This window comes from Cetorhinus maximus, unplaced genomic scaffold (genome assembly GCF_964194155.1).
Source record: "Cetorhinus maximus unplaced genomic scaffold, sCetMax3.hap1.1 HAP1_SCAFFOLD_894, whole genome shotgun sequence".
Lineage (NCBI taxonomy): Eukaryota > Metazoa > Chordata > Chondrichthyes > Lamniformes > Cetorhinidae > Cetorhinus > Cetorhinus maximus.
The window spans coordinates 54,632-68,839 of record NW_027596836.1 but is presented as its reverse complement, the minus strand read 5'-3'; the positions used below and the strand labels follow the sequence as shown (position 1 = coordinate 68,839).

Genomic DNA, 14,208 nt, shown 5'->3' with positions numbered 1-14,208 from the left:
GAGGGCTGTGGAAGCTCAGTCATTGAATATGTTTAAAGCAGAGACTGAGATTTCTAAATGTCAATAACAAAGGGATATGGCGATAGTATGGGAAAATGGCATTGAAGTAGATGATCAGCCATGATCGTATTGAATGGTAGAGCAGGCTCGTTAAGCTGAATGGCCTACTCCTATGTTCCCACTCCCTTAGCAGAACCTCTTAACTACACTGTCCCCTACCAGTACTACACTCCTTTTTACTCTGCCCACTTAAAGGCCCCCTGTACCTCAGTGGTACAGTCAGTTTGCTCATCCTTCCTGCAGTTTTTGCCCTTATCCACACTGGCTGCAAGAACCTCATACCAGTTGGGCATGTGTAGGTCTGAGGCTCCTCCTGTGCTACCTTCTGAATTCCCATATCTGCCTCACTCATAGTCACACACTGCTATCCATGACCATGGACCAAATCTGATGATTTTCACCTAAGATGTATGATTATCGTATTGAGCAGTGTCCAGGTAACTTTCTCCCTCCCAAATGCATCAGTGTCCAAAGCTCAGACTCCAGCTATCAACTCTGCCAAAGTTCCTGGAGCTGCAGGTGCTTGCTTGCTGTTGCTCACATTGATGTTTGTGCTTGTTGTGGATCATGTTGGCATCCACCAGCTGCAACATCTCACCTGCTCTGCCATCTCTGATTTTTATTTAACTAATTAGGTTTTCAAGTCCTGAAATATTAGCTTTTAACCTAGGTAATAACCTTTTTAAATTTAATTACATGTAGTCATAAGCTTTAGGTCTATACTGTAGCTTAGTGCACAGTCCTAATTTAACCCTATTTATTTCTGTTTTTTACATATCAAACAGCAGCACCTTTCCCCACACTCGTCAAATTTCCCTGCACACTCATCAAATCTGCACCCAGGTGAAGTTGCTGTGTGCTGTTTTACTTGCCCAGATTGAAATTTTTAATTTCTGGCTCTTAGTTTAAACCAGTCACTGAATTTAGAGTTGTGATTTTATTATATTATCTCGAGGTGTTTTCGAAGTGTTTCTACTCCTTCCCCGTCCCCTTCCAAATTACTCTCCCAATTTCTCTTGTGATGGGGATGGGTGACTGGTGTGCTAGGTGGTCATTTTTCACCCTCTTCATAGGAAATTCCCACCCATGTTTTCCTCCAGGCACAGGGATGCCAGTAGTAGAACCAGTCCTCCCGTGGTTGATGCCATTTACAAACTGCCCTCAAGCCGCAGCCTACATAAATTGCAGTGTAACCAGAATCCTGGCACCTACGTTCCCTTCTACATCGCCATTTCCAGCCTTTACTTTTCTGACTTTTGGAGAAGTTGATAGCAACTTTGAGGCATTGTGAAGATTGCTTACTGGTGCTTGCTTTCTCTTTTAAGATCTACTAACCATGTTGTACCATAGATTTTTGAGAGAAACCTATTCTCGATTGCTTTTCTCTTTACCACTAGCTCTTAAACCAGAGCGAAACATCATCCAGGTAGAGCATGCCAAAAGCCTAGGAAAATCCACAGTTGTGCTATAGATGATATTGCTCCAGTGGTCTGTCAGTTTGGCCCCAGTAGAGAAAGAAGCCAGTAGAGGTTTTTTAAGTGGTTGTTGCATCCTAACTTGTTAATTTATTTTGGCAGAGGGACTCACAGATGTGATCCTTTACCACCAACCAGATGACAAAAAAAAGAATAGAGGATTCTGTTTCTTGGAGTTTGAAGATCATAAATCTGCTGCCCAGGCCAGACGCAGGCTTATGAGTGGAAAAGTGAAGGTTTGGGGCAATGTCGTAACAGTGGAATGGGCAGATCCTATAGAGGATCCAGATCCGGAGGTCATGTCAAAGGTATTAATCCTTGAACATTATTTTAAATGTGTAATAGATATGTTACAGATTGTTGGGCCAATGAAAATAATGAGCTTTTTCATTCCGGCTACAATGTTGCTGGGTCAAAACCCTGGAACTCCCTCCCTAACAGCACTGTGGGTGTACTTACACATGGACTGCAGTGGTTCAGGAAGGCGGCTCATTGCCACCTTCTTGAGTATAATTAGAGATGGGCAATAAAAATTCTGGCCTAACCATCAGCACGCAAATCACATGAGAGAATTTTTAAAATTCAGTGAGTGCTGCCAGCATCTCTAATAGCGGTCACCTGGAACCCTGGTTATGTATTCTGTTCCTTGGCCTAGGGTGTTATCAACATCCTAGGGGCCTCAACATTGATCAGAAACTCAACTTGGCTTGCTGTACAAATGTTGTGGCTATTGTAGCAGGTCAGAGACTGATTATTCTGCAGCCAGTGGTCTTGCTCTGATTCCCCAAAGGCCTCACCACCTTCAAGGCACATCAAGAGCGTGGCAGAATATTTTCCACTTATCTGGCTGGATGCTGCTCCAACAACAGTTGAGAACCAGTGAATATGTATTTGGATTTTCAGAAAGCTTTTGATAAATTCCCACATGAGAGGTTAGTGTGCAAAATTAAAGCACATGGGATTAGGATAATATGTTGATGTGGGTTGAGAATTGGTTAGCAGACAGGAAACGGAGTGCGAACATACGAATTAGGAGCAGGAGTAGGCTACTTGTTCCCTTGAGCCTGCTCCACCATTAAATAATGGCTGATCTGAATGTAATGTCAACCCCACATTCCTGCCTACCCCTGATAACCTTTATAGTAGGAAAAATGGGTCTTGTTCAGTGTGGGAGGTGGTGACTAGTGGGGTACCGCAGGGACCAGTGCTTGGGCCCCAGCTGTTCACAATATATATCAACGATTTTGATGAGAGAACCAAATGTAATACTTCTGACTACACGAAACTTGGTGGGAATGAGTGATGTGGAGGATGTTAAGAGGCTTGAAGGCGATTTAGACAGGTTGAGTGAGTGGGCAAATAATGGCAGATGCAGTATAATGTGGATAAGTGTGAAGTTATCCACTTTGTTAGGAAAAACAGAATAGCAGAGTATTACTTAAATGGTGATAGATTGGGAAATGTTGATGTACAAAGGGACCTGGGTGGACCTGGGTGTCCTTGTACACCAGTCACTGAAAGCAAGCATGCAGGTGCAGCAAGCAGTTAAGAAGGTAAATGGTATGTTGGCCTTCATTGCGAGAGAACTTGAGTACAGGAGCAAGGATGTTTTACTGCAGCTGTACAGGCCTTGGTGAGACCATACCTGGAACATTGTGTGCAGTTTTGGTCTCCTTACCTAAGAAAGGATATCCTTGCCATAGAGGGAGTGCAGCAAAGGTTCACCAGGCTGATTCCTGGGATGGTGGGATTGTGAGGGGAGAGATTGGGTCAACTAGGCCTGTATTCTCTGGAGTTTAGAAGAATGAGAGGAGATCTCATTGAAACGTATAAAATTCTGACAGGGCCAGACAGACTGGATACAGGAATGATGTTTCCTCTGGCTGGGAGGGTCTAGAACAAGGGGCCACAGTGTCAGGATATGGGGTAGATCATTTTAGGACTGAAATAAAGAGAAGCCTCTTCACTCAGAGGGTGATGAACCTATGGAATTCTCTACCACAGAGAGCTGTGGAGGCCTAGTCACTGAATATATTTAAGAAGGAAATAGATTTCTAGACTCCCTAAAAGCATCAAGTTATGTGGAAGAGTGGGAATATGGCATTGAGATAGAGGATCAGCCATGATTCCATTGAGGGCTGAATGACGACCACCTATTTTATATGTTTCTATGTAAGCTGTTTGTCCATCCAGGACAAGGCAGCCCTACCCCATACTGCAGTATTTACTAAAGGATGGTTGAAACAACTTGTTTGTTTGGAAGGACCGCCCAGACTTCCTCTACCTAAAAGGACATGGGCCACTGATCCATGGGTTGCCATCATCACCTGCATGTTTCCCTCCAAATTGCACACCATCCTGACTTGAGATATGTATCACTGTTCCTCCTCTATCGCTGGGTCAAAATCCTGCAACCCCTTACTTAACAACATTGTGAAAGTAACTTCACCATATGGACCACAACAGTTCAAGAATACAACCCACTGCCACCATTTCAAGGACAGCCAAGGCTGGGTAGTACATGCTTGCTCTTGGTGGCCATATCCTGGAGTGAATAATTTTTAAAATTTTTGTACCTGCAAAGCTGCCAGAATTGGACATGGAACTTGACTTATCCTATGACACCATTCCACACTGAGTTGCACACTTTCCCACTGAGCTGTGGACAGTAATTTCTAATTGCTTTAATACTGAGGCTGATATTTAGAAATTGTTGCCATTAATTGGGTATAACACTTCAAAATATTTGCTCATTGTTGCAGGTGAAGGTGCTGTTTGTTCGTAACCTGGCCAGTACAGTAACTGAAGAATTACTAGAAAAGACCTTTAGCCAATTTGGCAAGCTGGAGCGGGTGAAGAAGCTGAAAGATTATGCTTTCATTCACTTTGATGAACGAGATGGTGCAGTAAAGGTAAAGGCTGTTGAAGCATTCTGTTTTGAGGTTTAGAAATGGGATATAATATGTATGCAACTTCATGTGAATAGCAGGTTTTCTATTAGGGACTCTGCTGTGATCTGTGTAAGTTCTTTTACAGCATTTTTCGGCTGATTAAGAAAGTGATGGGTAATTGCTGAAATCACTGTCAGCTTCTGTTACATGTAATGATGTACTCTTAGAGGATAAATGGAATCGCTTTTCATAACTAGATGTTTCTCTGAGGTGCATGCTGTTGGCTAGTTATGAAGACAATCAAATAAAGATCTGCCAATGCAGCTTTCCATATTTTCAATTCATGTTCCCAGATTTATTGATTAGTTTGCCGTGGCTTCCGCGTAAGCAATTTGGTTAAATCCATCATGCACCTACCTTTAGACACTGCTATAGATTTAATTTTATAGGAAAATTTTAAGACTTGTGTCCTAAGTGCTCCTTTAACAAGCAAACCTGCTTAGCTTCAGGGTAGTTGTTGGATGTTCCATCATTTGCCTATTTGATTATAACTCATTTGGCTTATCTATTAAAAAGCTTCTGTTGAAATTCAATCTAACTGGTAGTAGAACAATCTTCTCGTGAAATACTGTTGCATCCTAGAGAAGTTGGACTTTCTAACTGACTTGTATATCTTTTAACATATTGTTTTACACAGCAATCGTTATTTATCAACTTTTTTATTTGGCAGGCTATGGATGAAATGAATGGGAAATATTTAGAAGGTGAAAATATTGAAATTGTTCTTGCTAAGCCACCAGACAAGAAGAAAAAAGAACGACAGGCTCAGAGGCAAGCTGCTAGATCTCAGCCGTGAGTATATCTGATGTTTCAGCTATTTGTAGTTTAAATCATATTTGCAACCTGGCAATAAGATGTAACTAGCAACCCGTTCAAAGGAATTGTTCAATTAAAAATTGTGCTTTGTGCTCATGGAATCTGGGCTAAAATGCAGTTGGGTGGGAATCTGTGGGTTACTGATCATACTGTCACATCAGACATAGGACAGGTGCTGTATCGGAAGCTCTGCGTTTTTAATGACAGTCATTGATTGCACTTCCTTCTATTAGGCCATAACCAGTGTTAGCTACTTACCTCAGTCATGTTGCAAGCATGTCACTCCTTTTTATCTGAATCTGCATTTCAGCTGCTGAGCTTTGAAATTGGAAATGACTTGTTCGTACTTGTAATAATGCACAGACAGCAGGTAGCACTGCTTTGTTTAATTGCAGCAGAGATTTCAACTTTATAGTTAGTGCAAAAGCCAATTATGTATCACCATGTGTCAACCAATTTATTAATATGGGTAGAGGATTAGTTAGCTAACAGGAAATGGGCATAAGTTGGTCATTTTTGGATTGGCTGGATGTAACGTGTGGAGTGCCAGGGATGAGTGTTGGGGCCTGAACTAATTACAATCTATAGCAATGACTTGGATGAAGGGACCAAATGTAGAGTTGCTAAATTTGCTGATTACACATAGATAAGGAAAGTAAAGATGTGACGAGGACACAAGGAGTCTGCAAAGGGTTATGGATAGGTTGAGTGGGCAAAAATTGGGTAGGTGGAGTATAATTTTGGAAACTTGTTCACTATGGTAAGAAGTAAAGTAAAGCAGCATATTATTTAAATGGAGAGATTGCAGAACTGAGGTACAAAGGCATCGGAGTGTCTTGGTACATGAATCACAAAGGTAGTAAGCAGGTACAGCAAGTGATTAGGAGGACAAATGGAATGTTGTTTATTGCATGGAGAATGGAATACTAAAAATAGGGACGTTTTGCTGCAGTTGGTGAGAGCACATCTGGAGTACTGTGTACACTTTTGGTCTCCTTAAAGGACGTAATTGCATTAGCAATTCACTCGACTTGATTCCCGGAATGAGGGGGCTATCTTATGAGGAAAGGTTTGACAGGCTGGGCCTGTATCTATCGGAGTTTAGAACAATGAGATGTGACCTGATGGAAACAAGATCCTGAGGGGAGTTGACAGGGTAGATGTTGAGAGGGTGTTTCCTTTTCTGGGAGAGACCAGAACTAGGACACGGTTTAAAAATAAGGGGTCTCCGGTTTAAGACGAAAATGATGGGAATTTTTTTCTGGGGGTCGTGAATCTGTGGAACTCTTTCCCTCAGAGCAGTAGAGGCAGGGTCATTGAATATTTTTAAGGCAGAGGTAGAGTCTTAACTAACAAGGGAGTCTGTAGGCAAGAAAGTGGCATTGAGGCCACTATCAGATCAGCCATGACATTAATTAATGGAGCAGGCTCAAGGGGCCGAATGGTCTACTGCTTCTAAATTGCATGTTCATAGGTGTACATTGAAACAGCTTCCTTTTGAACCCTTTATTTTTCATCCTGACTTAGTTTAACTAGCCTAGGTAACTTTTTAAAAGACGAGGTAATTACAATAAGGTACATTTAAGGTGTCCAGTACAGTTAGCATCAATTCGACAGGTAGAATAGTCAGGTGTTGAATTGTGATTCCTCATCCAACTGCAGAAGAGCAGACTTTACTACGCCAGTGCAACACTTGTCTAGTTCCCACACCAGATCCAGTGACCTGTAGATTGCCGTTAGACCAATTAGCTCTTCAAGCCTGTCGTGCCGTTTGTTAGGTCATGTCTCAACCATTTTTCAACTGTTTTATCCAAATTTCTTCCATGACCTTGCACACCTTTAATGAATATACAAAATTGATGGGCAGGAAAATACCAGCTGGCGCATCATGACTACACACTTCCGCTTACAGTTTTGTAATTTCTTGGAGAATGGGGGAAAAAAGTAACATTCTGGCAAATATGCTGTACTGCCTCCCAAGGCCTATATGCCTTAACTGAGGTACTGTTCTCAAAGGGAATATGGTACCCAAGTGCGGTCTCTGCAAGGCCCCAAATGTGACTTAGGCATCACACTCTATCCTGTTGAGATAGAGACCAGCATTACATTAAGTTCTTGGTTTTTTATGTACAGTGCACTAACTTTGTGATTTTTTTTTGTGTATGCATTGCTCTTCCACATCTCTTGGTCTCTCCCATTAAGGAAATGTTGTTTAATTGAGCTTGATCTTTCATAGTTTTGCTCATTCACTCAGTTTGCCTTGTCTCTCTGTAACTTCCTACTCCTGTGAAGCAGGGCATCTTGCATAATTTGATTCTCTCAATAGCACGTCATTTTTTTTACAGTTCTTGGATTTCAAAAGTTGCGCCAGATACATTTTGTTAAGTGGAAAAGCTGGCACTTTTCCTGTTTCTCATGCGTTTCTCAAAGTAGGGGATGGAGAGACAGTCGTTCCTCAAAGATCGAGAACAAAAAAGTGATTCAAATCATCTAACTCAAAAATTTCAGTTCTTACCAATTTGCTTGACTTTGATTTATTTTGAAAAGCGATACATACACTCCTGGTGGTTTTAATTAGCAAAAAAGTTTGCTTTACATTGTAACTGAATTGATTAACTTATATTTTTGACGGTTCAAAATATCTTTTTAATTCCAGGTATGAGGATTATTATTACTACCCTCCTCCCCGCATGCCGCCTCCAACACGAGGCAGAGGACGTGGAGCCAGAGGAGGTTACAGCTATCCTTTAGATTATTATAGTTATGAAGATTATGATTATTATGGCTATGATTACCATGATTATCGTGGAGGATATGAAGACCCGTACTATGGCTATGATGATTATCAGACAGCTACTAGAGGAAGAGGTGGCAGAAGTGGAAGAGGTACCCCTCTTGCCAGAGGTCGTGGAGTTTCCCAACCACGTGGAAGATCTGGATTCACACCGCGTGGTCAAATGGCAGGGAGAGGTGCTCGTGGTGCAAGAGGGGGTCCCCAGGCGCAGCAAAGAGGCCGCGGGGTACGTGGTGTGAGGGGTGGCCGCGGTGGAAATGTAGGAGGCAAACGAAAAGCTGATGGGTACAACCAGCCAGATTCGAAGCGGCGCCAGACCAATAATCAGAACTGGGGCTCCCAACCTATTGCTCAGCAACCGCTCCAAGGTGGTGATTATTCTGGTAACTATGGTTACAAATCTGAGAACAACCAGGAGTTTTATCAGGATACTTATGGGCAACAGTGGAAATAGACCAATAGGGGTTCAGTAAAATATGACTGATAGGTTGTCCGAACTGACTTCGAAATACAGATTGACCTTTAATCTGATTGGCTGCCGCTTGCTAATTGGTGACATCTGGCAAGAATCCCTATTTGCAGATGTGTATATATATTTTTACAAAAAAAATCACTTGGACTTTACTGCATAATCTGCAATGCTTCCACTTGACTGTGGGAAAAGGCTTTCTTTTGTTTTTGCAATTCGGCTATTTGGATAAAGGCATTCCATCTAGTTTAGCAGAGGATGGACATAATTCATCATGATTTTGCCAAAAAAGTTTTTAGAAATCTGGCTCACTACTAAACATAATCTAATATTTGGCTTTCATGTATGTACATTACTGGTAGTTCTGTTTCCGTGGCTTTTAAAAGTTAAATGCGTAATTTACAAAATTAGCTTGTTGCTTTTTTCCTGAATTTCTTGTATTGAAGTAACTGACAAAGCTGTATGTTACTAACTTGCATTACCAGGAGTAGGCAAGTTGACCTAAATAAATTTGTTTGTTGTTGACTGATATTTCAAATTACTACCAGTTATTTGGTTTGGCTATTCCAGAAGTGACACTGTCAAGTTCATTCTTGTATTCTCTATCTACTGTCAATGTCTATTTCAATAAAATTTCAAAATTCTACCAAACCACATGAATTTTAACAAAATTCCGTTTTGTTGCATAAATTTTCCTTTTGACAAATTTTTTCCAACCTTACAAAAACTCATCCAAATTCTCCAAAGAATTTATAATGGAAAACCTTGGTCAGAGTGATTGAATTACTGAAAGAAAAACTAGGAATGTGTTCATGTCTGCACAACTTAGTTAATTATATGGATTGCTTATGATATTTAAAGTTGAGAACATTAGCTCTAAAAAAAAAATGCATGTGATATTTTCCAAAGGCAGTGTCTTTATTCTGTAAAGTTTCCAATTTCCTTGCAGTGTAGTTCAGAATGATTAACAATGACGTGTAAATCAATGGCTCAATATTTGAATTTTAGTTACTTCTGTCTTACTTGCTTCATTGCTGTTTTGGGTCCTTTAACATGAATCTAATATGCACTGCTCTTTTGTGCCATGAAAGTACTCTGGGGATGACACCAAATAGTGTCTTTAGAGTTAAATAAACATGTTCCTTGTGGTTTGTTATTACCTGCAACAAGAATTAGTACCATTTCACTGATTATTTTTCCAGTGAAATTAAATGTTTCTTCATAAGGATGTATTTATGAAGAAACTGCTCTAAAATGCATTTCTAAAGCTCAAATCGCAAATTAACTGCTCATAATTTTCACTAAATGCTCGGTTTGTTCTTTTTTTAATCACTAAAGATGCTTAATATTTACATAATGAAATAATTTTAAAATTTGTTTAACTGAGCTGCTCAAATGTGTTGTCACTATAAATTATCGTTTTGATTCTAAATTCTTTGAAAAAATAGGAGTGTACCATTTCTTAGATCAATACTAAATGAAGTTCTGCAATCTTGATGAATTTTACACAATTTCTGCACTTTGGAATCGCTTCTAGAGCTCTGCTTAATTGTTTTTGTTACTTTAAACTAACATTGAATAAAGTGTTGTGGATCTTCTGCTTGGTGTATGTGCATTGCTGTAAGTGAATTCTATTGAAAAGTGAACACTGATTTCTTAAAAGGTGTTTCCTTAAATTGGAACCCAATTAAGTTAAATGATACACTCCTTAGTTTTAATCTGCGCTCACTTAAAAGTGAAATGTTGCTTGATTTGCCATATTAAATTTTGATCCTGAAATACAGGAATATTGAAGCATTAATTTTTGCATTAATGGGAACAAGTGTTTTTTAAAAGCAGTACCTTGTATTAACGTCTTTTTTTTCTAAAACTGGTTTAGTTTTAGATCCTAATTTAATGGCTTCCTTTTGTTGCCTGGCTAGCAGGAAAACGAGGTCGAGGCCGGTCCTGACCTGTTTTGATGACGACTGACTTGCTATGTGGAGGTTACACTTGAAGCTGCTAATGGAGATGATGGTAAGATTCCAGACCATGACGCGAAATGGAGACCAGGAACAGCCAAGGAAATGAAGAGCTTCAGATTTAAACATATATGGACTATAATTTTTAAATTTTGTATAACAAATGTAACTTTTTGTAATGTACAGAGGTAGTGGTGGGTGATGACCTTGAAGTTTATCTAGAGATTTCATAATGTTCAGAAGATTCATTCGATGCCAGGCGGCTCAGAAGACTTAAAACTGTGCACAATCACATTCAAGTTCAACTGATTGATATAGTACTATTGTTATTGCTCATCACTACCTCACACAACAGTTCTGTAAGTCATTATTCCTGAAGAAGAGAACTGCTTGCAGATGGAAGTGTAATCGCCAAAATTTCAGGTAGTCGAGCATTCCAGAAAATGGTTCTTTTCTGAACCCATTTTTTTTTAATAAGGGTTGGTTAACTACCTCAGTCGCCGAGGATTAAACTACCCTATGTGTACTGTAAATAGAGAACTGTAAGACAAAAGCAAAGCTTGTTTTGTTGTATTTGCCCACAAAGGAGATCTATTGTATTTTATTGCTAGTCTGGGTTTTCTTTCATTCAGCCCTTCAAATTAGTTCTGGCTAAAGTGGGGTGTATAAAGTTATAGTGTGGCTCTATAATTTTTACAAATGACCAGAAACAAGTCTTGCTTTTGTCTCTATTAAACTGAAATTGCTGTCCTGCTTTTTCAGATATTATAGTTAGCTTTAGGTTGTATGATAGTTGAAGGAGATGTTACTTTTGTAAGTACCAAAATGTTGAAAATTGAAATTTCAATTTGACTGCAAACCATACATTCTGAAATAAAGTACAATATCCCTTTTGATGGTTTTGTATAGGTTACCTACCAATGTATAAAACTGCACATATCTTTGTGTTCTAATGAAGTTGATATAAATCACGTTCTCAATCCAGTTTGTTTGGATTTGATGTAAGCTCTGAACTAAGCACACTTTGTTCAGAAGTTGCCCTGCTGACTCAGCGGCAAATTTCTGCCTTTGTAAATGTCTTTCAGAATGTCCAATCTTTTTTACCTAGAAATTTTTCAATTCATATTCCTTGGTTCCTGTATAGTGCCACCATATTAATATCAACAACAAGCATAAACTTTTGCTGTTTATTTTCAATGACCAAGTGCAAACTACAATTGAAGTTGAAAACTGCCGTGTGAGTTAGAATGTTTTACTAGTGCTGGAAGGTTACCTAGGGTTAAATTGAGGTGTTTGCTTTCAGCGTATTAGGACGTTCAACAACTTGAAAGACTTAAGGGTATTGCAATATAATGCTTTAGAATATGCTTGATGTTTTTCTCCTGACCTCAAGTAGCAAGCTTCTGGGATAAATTTATTAACAGTTCATAATTCCCATAGTACTACATTTGTAAATAATTTCCTTAACTCATTTGCTTTTAATAAACTTGTAAAAGATTGTACCATAGGATGTTTTAGATCGGACGGCTGGGTTAACACCATGCAAATGTTACGGTATTTGGGTGAGCGATGGGTAAAGTCAGGGTTAAAAAATGGTTGTGCTTCTGAACACCTAAGGAGTACTCCAGCATTATGGTTCATGTTATGAATTCTGAATTGACTGCTTAACAGTTGATACTACTTTAATATTTCTCACTATAAATTGTACCAACAGAGTTTATCCACTGAGTAGCTGAACCACATAAAAGGCTCCAGCTTAGTCGGTGTTCTGTTCTGAACCAGCTGATTTCATTTGGGGATACAGTTGTCCTCGTTATGCCCCTGGGTTAGGGATGGTCAACGCTACTGTTGTCACTCCAGCATTCTCCGCTGTAAGTGCACAAAATTCCCACAGTTAAATAGCATGACAACATGAACCTTAGTGATGAATGCTGACACGTGATTTGAGATGATAGAGGCTGCATAGTTGCACACCAAGGGATTGACACCTTGCAGATTTTTAAAATAAAATCCTTATTGCTGAAATAATTAATTATTGAGGCATCAGATTTTAATGTGAAAGTAGGCTATATTTGACATTGGTCCTACCGTGTCTGTAAGGATCAGTCTTTTGTACTGTTGCATTTTATCCAGAGCAGTACTCTTGACAGTATTCCATTCTGTTTCAAATTCAAATGCTGTATTCCTTGTTAAGTTGTTGCTATAATCATGTTACACTGTCACAGTGCATAAACAATGGACACTAGGTTTAATGCCAGTGTCATTGTTTTTACTGTGCACCTGAGGGATGCAAGGGTGTCAGTATCTGCATGATCTCTTGAACATGCTTTCTTACCTTGGATGTTTGACCAAGGTTCCTAGAAACTTGAATGTGGATCAGGCCAAAGTAGATGAGTAGGGGTCAAGAAAATTGAACAAAAATCTAGGTAAAAATTGAGCAATAGAAGGCTCAGATATGTGAAAGTTTCTTTTTAAAATTCAAATCTCTTCTGTTAAAAAGGGATATTGTAGTTTTTTTGCTTCCCACGTAGATGAAAGGTTAAAATCTGGATGCGACTCAATAAAACTTAAGAAAAAGTTGCTTGGTTTTCTGTATAGTCTGATTTCATTTTAAAACTACCTGATCAATCATTGCTTTTATCCACCCATGGAAACTGGAGATGTTACTTGTCCTTTAAGGACCTTACTGCTAAACACAGCAAGATTTCATTGGCATTGACCATCATTGTTCATTCCTGCAGATAAACATTGTTTTATACTGTAAGCTGGAGGTGAGTGTAACTTATTTTTGTAATAAAGATTTTGATTTTTAACTGTGTCTTTCCAAATGGAGATTTTCTTTTGGTCATGGATGTAGCATCCGAAGATGTACAATGTCTTGAAAGTCAAACCAATTGTACTACTTGTTTGTAAAACTTCAGCAAAACAGGTCCTCTGACACAATGCAGTAGTAAAAAGACAATGTTGGTTTTCTCAGATATTGTCCTTTCTGGTTTAGAAAGTTATTTCCAAATGCAAGAAAAGATTGCATATTTTCTGCAGGCCTGACAGCTCTTTTTCTTACCAGAAGTTGCCAGTAACTCTGGATTCTGAAGTGACCATTATCTTTTCGATCCTTGACAGTTCAGCTATGTAGCTGTGGGTATTGTAGTTGTCTGCTGTTCTTGCTAGATGTCCAGTGCAATCGTCAGTAATTATTAGATATTACTTTTTTCTCCCTGAATTGGAGGTGCTGTAGTTACCACCTTTTCCATTCCACTAGAGATCAGCGAGTTTGCCTCAGACTAGGATTAAACTTGGAGGTTTACCTTTATGGTTTACCTCATTGGATAAATTAATTGGGATGCTGGAATTTTCTTAATCTATCTGGGACTAAGGCCTCTGGTAACATACCATGCCTGGCATTGACTTTCCTGTGTTGATTGCTGGCGAGAAGCTGGATAACTAGCATCACCAAGTCCTATGAGTACATTCAGCACTTGCCAGACCAAACTTGTGCATTTGCATCCTGACCAAGAGCAGGACTTGTCTTTTTTATATCTTGATATCTCCACCCATCCCCTTCCCAGAACCACTGTCCAAAAATATTGGAGTACTCCAGTTACTGCAATGCAGAAGATTGAACGGCGGTGGTGTAGGGTGGATGGGCAAGTATACTGGATTTCCTGTTTCTGGGCACATT

General features: G+C 39.4%; 1 protein-coding gene across 7 annotated transcripts in view; it reads left to right on the top strand.

Annotated features, from left to right (window-relative positions):
• Positions 1-13,339, top strand: part of LOC144675028 (heterogeneous nuclear ribonucleoprotein Q-like) — a 28,424-nt gene extending 15,085 nt beyond the window's left edge. The window contains exons 8-12 of one of the 7 annotated variants that reach the window (XM_078536090.1): positions 1,638-1,843; positions 4,298-4,447; positions 5,157-5,278; positions 7,959-8,464; positions 10,491-13,339. In XM_078536090.1, the coding sequence (XP_078392216.1) occupies positions 1,638-1,843; positions 4,298-4,447; positions 5,157-5,278; positions 7,959-8,464; positions 10,491-10,516 (1,010 nt within the window). In that variant the 3' untranslated portion in view covers positions 10,517-13,339. Of the gene's footprint in view, positions 1-1,637; positions 1,844-4,297; positions 4,448-5,156; positions 5,279-7,958; positions 9,217-10,487 lie in introns of those variants that run through there. The other 6 variants (XM_078536091.1, XM_078536087.1, XM_078536092.1 and 3 more) reach the window with 6 other exon arrangements.
• Positions 13,340-14,208: the final 869 nt, after the last annotated feature.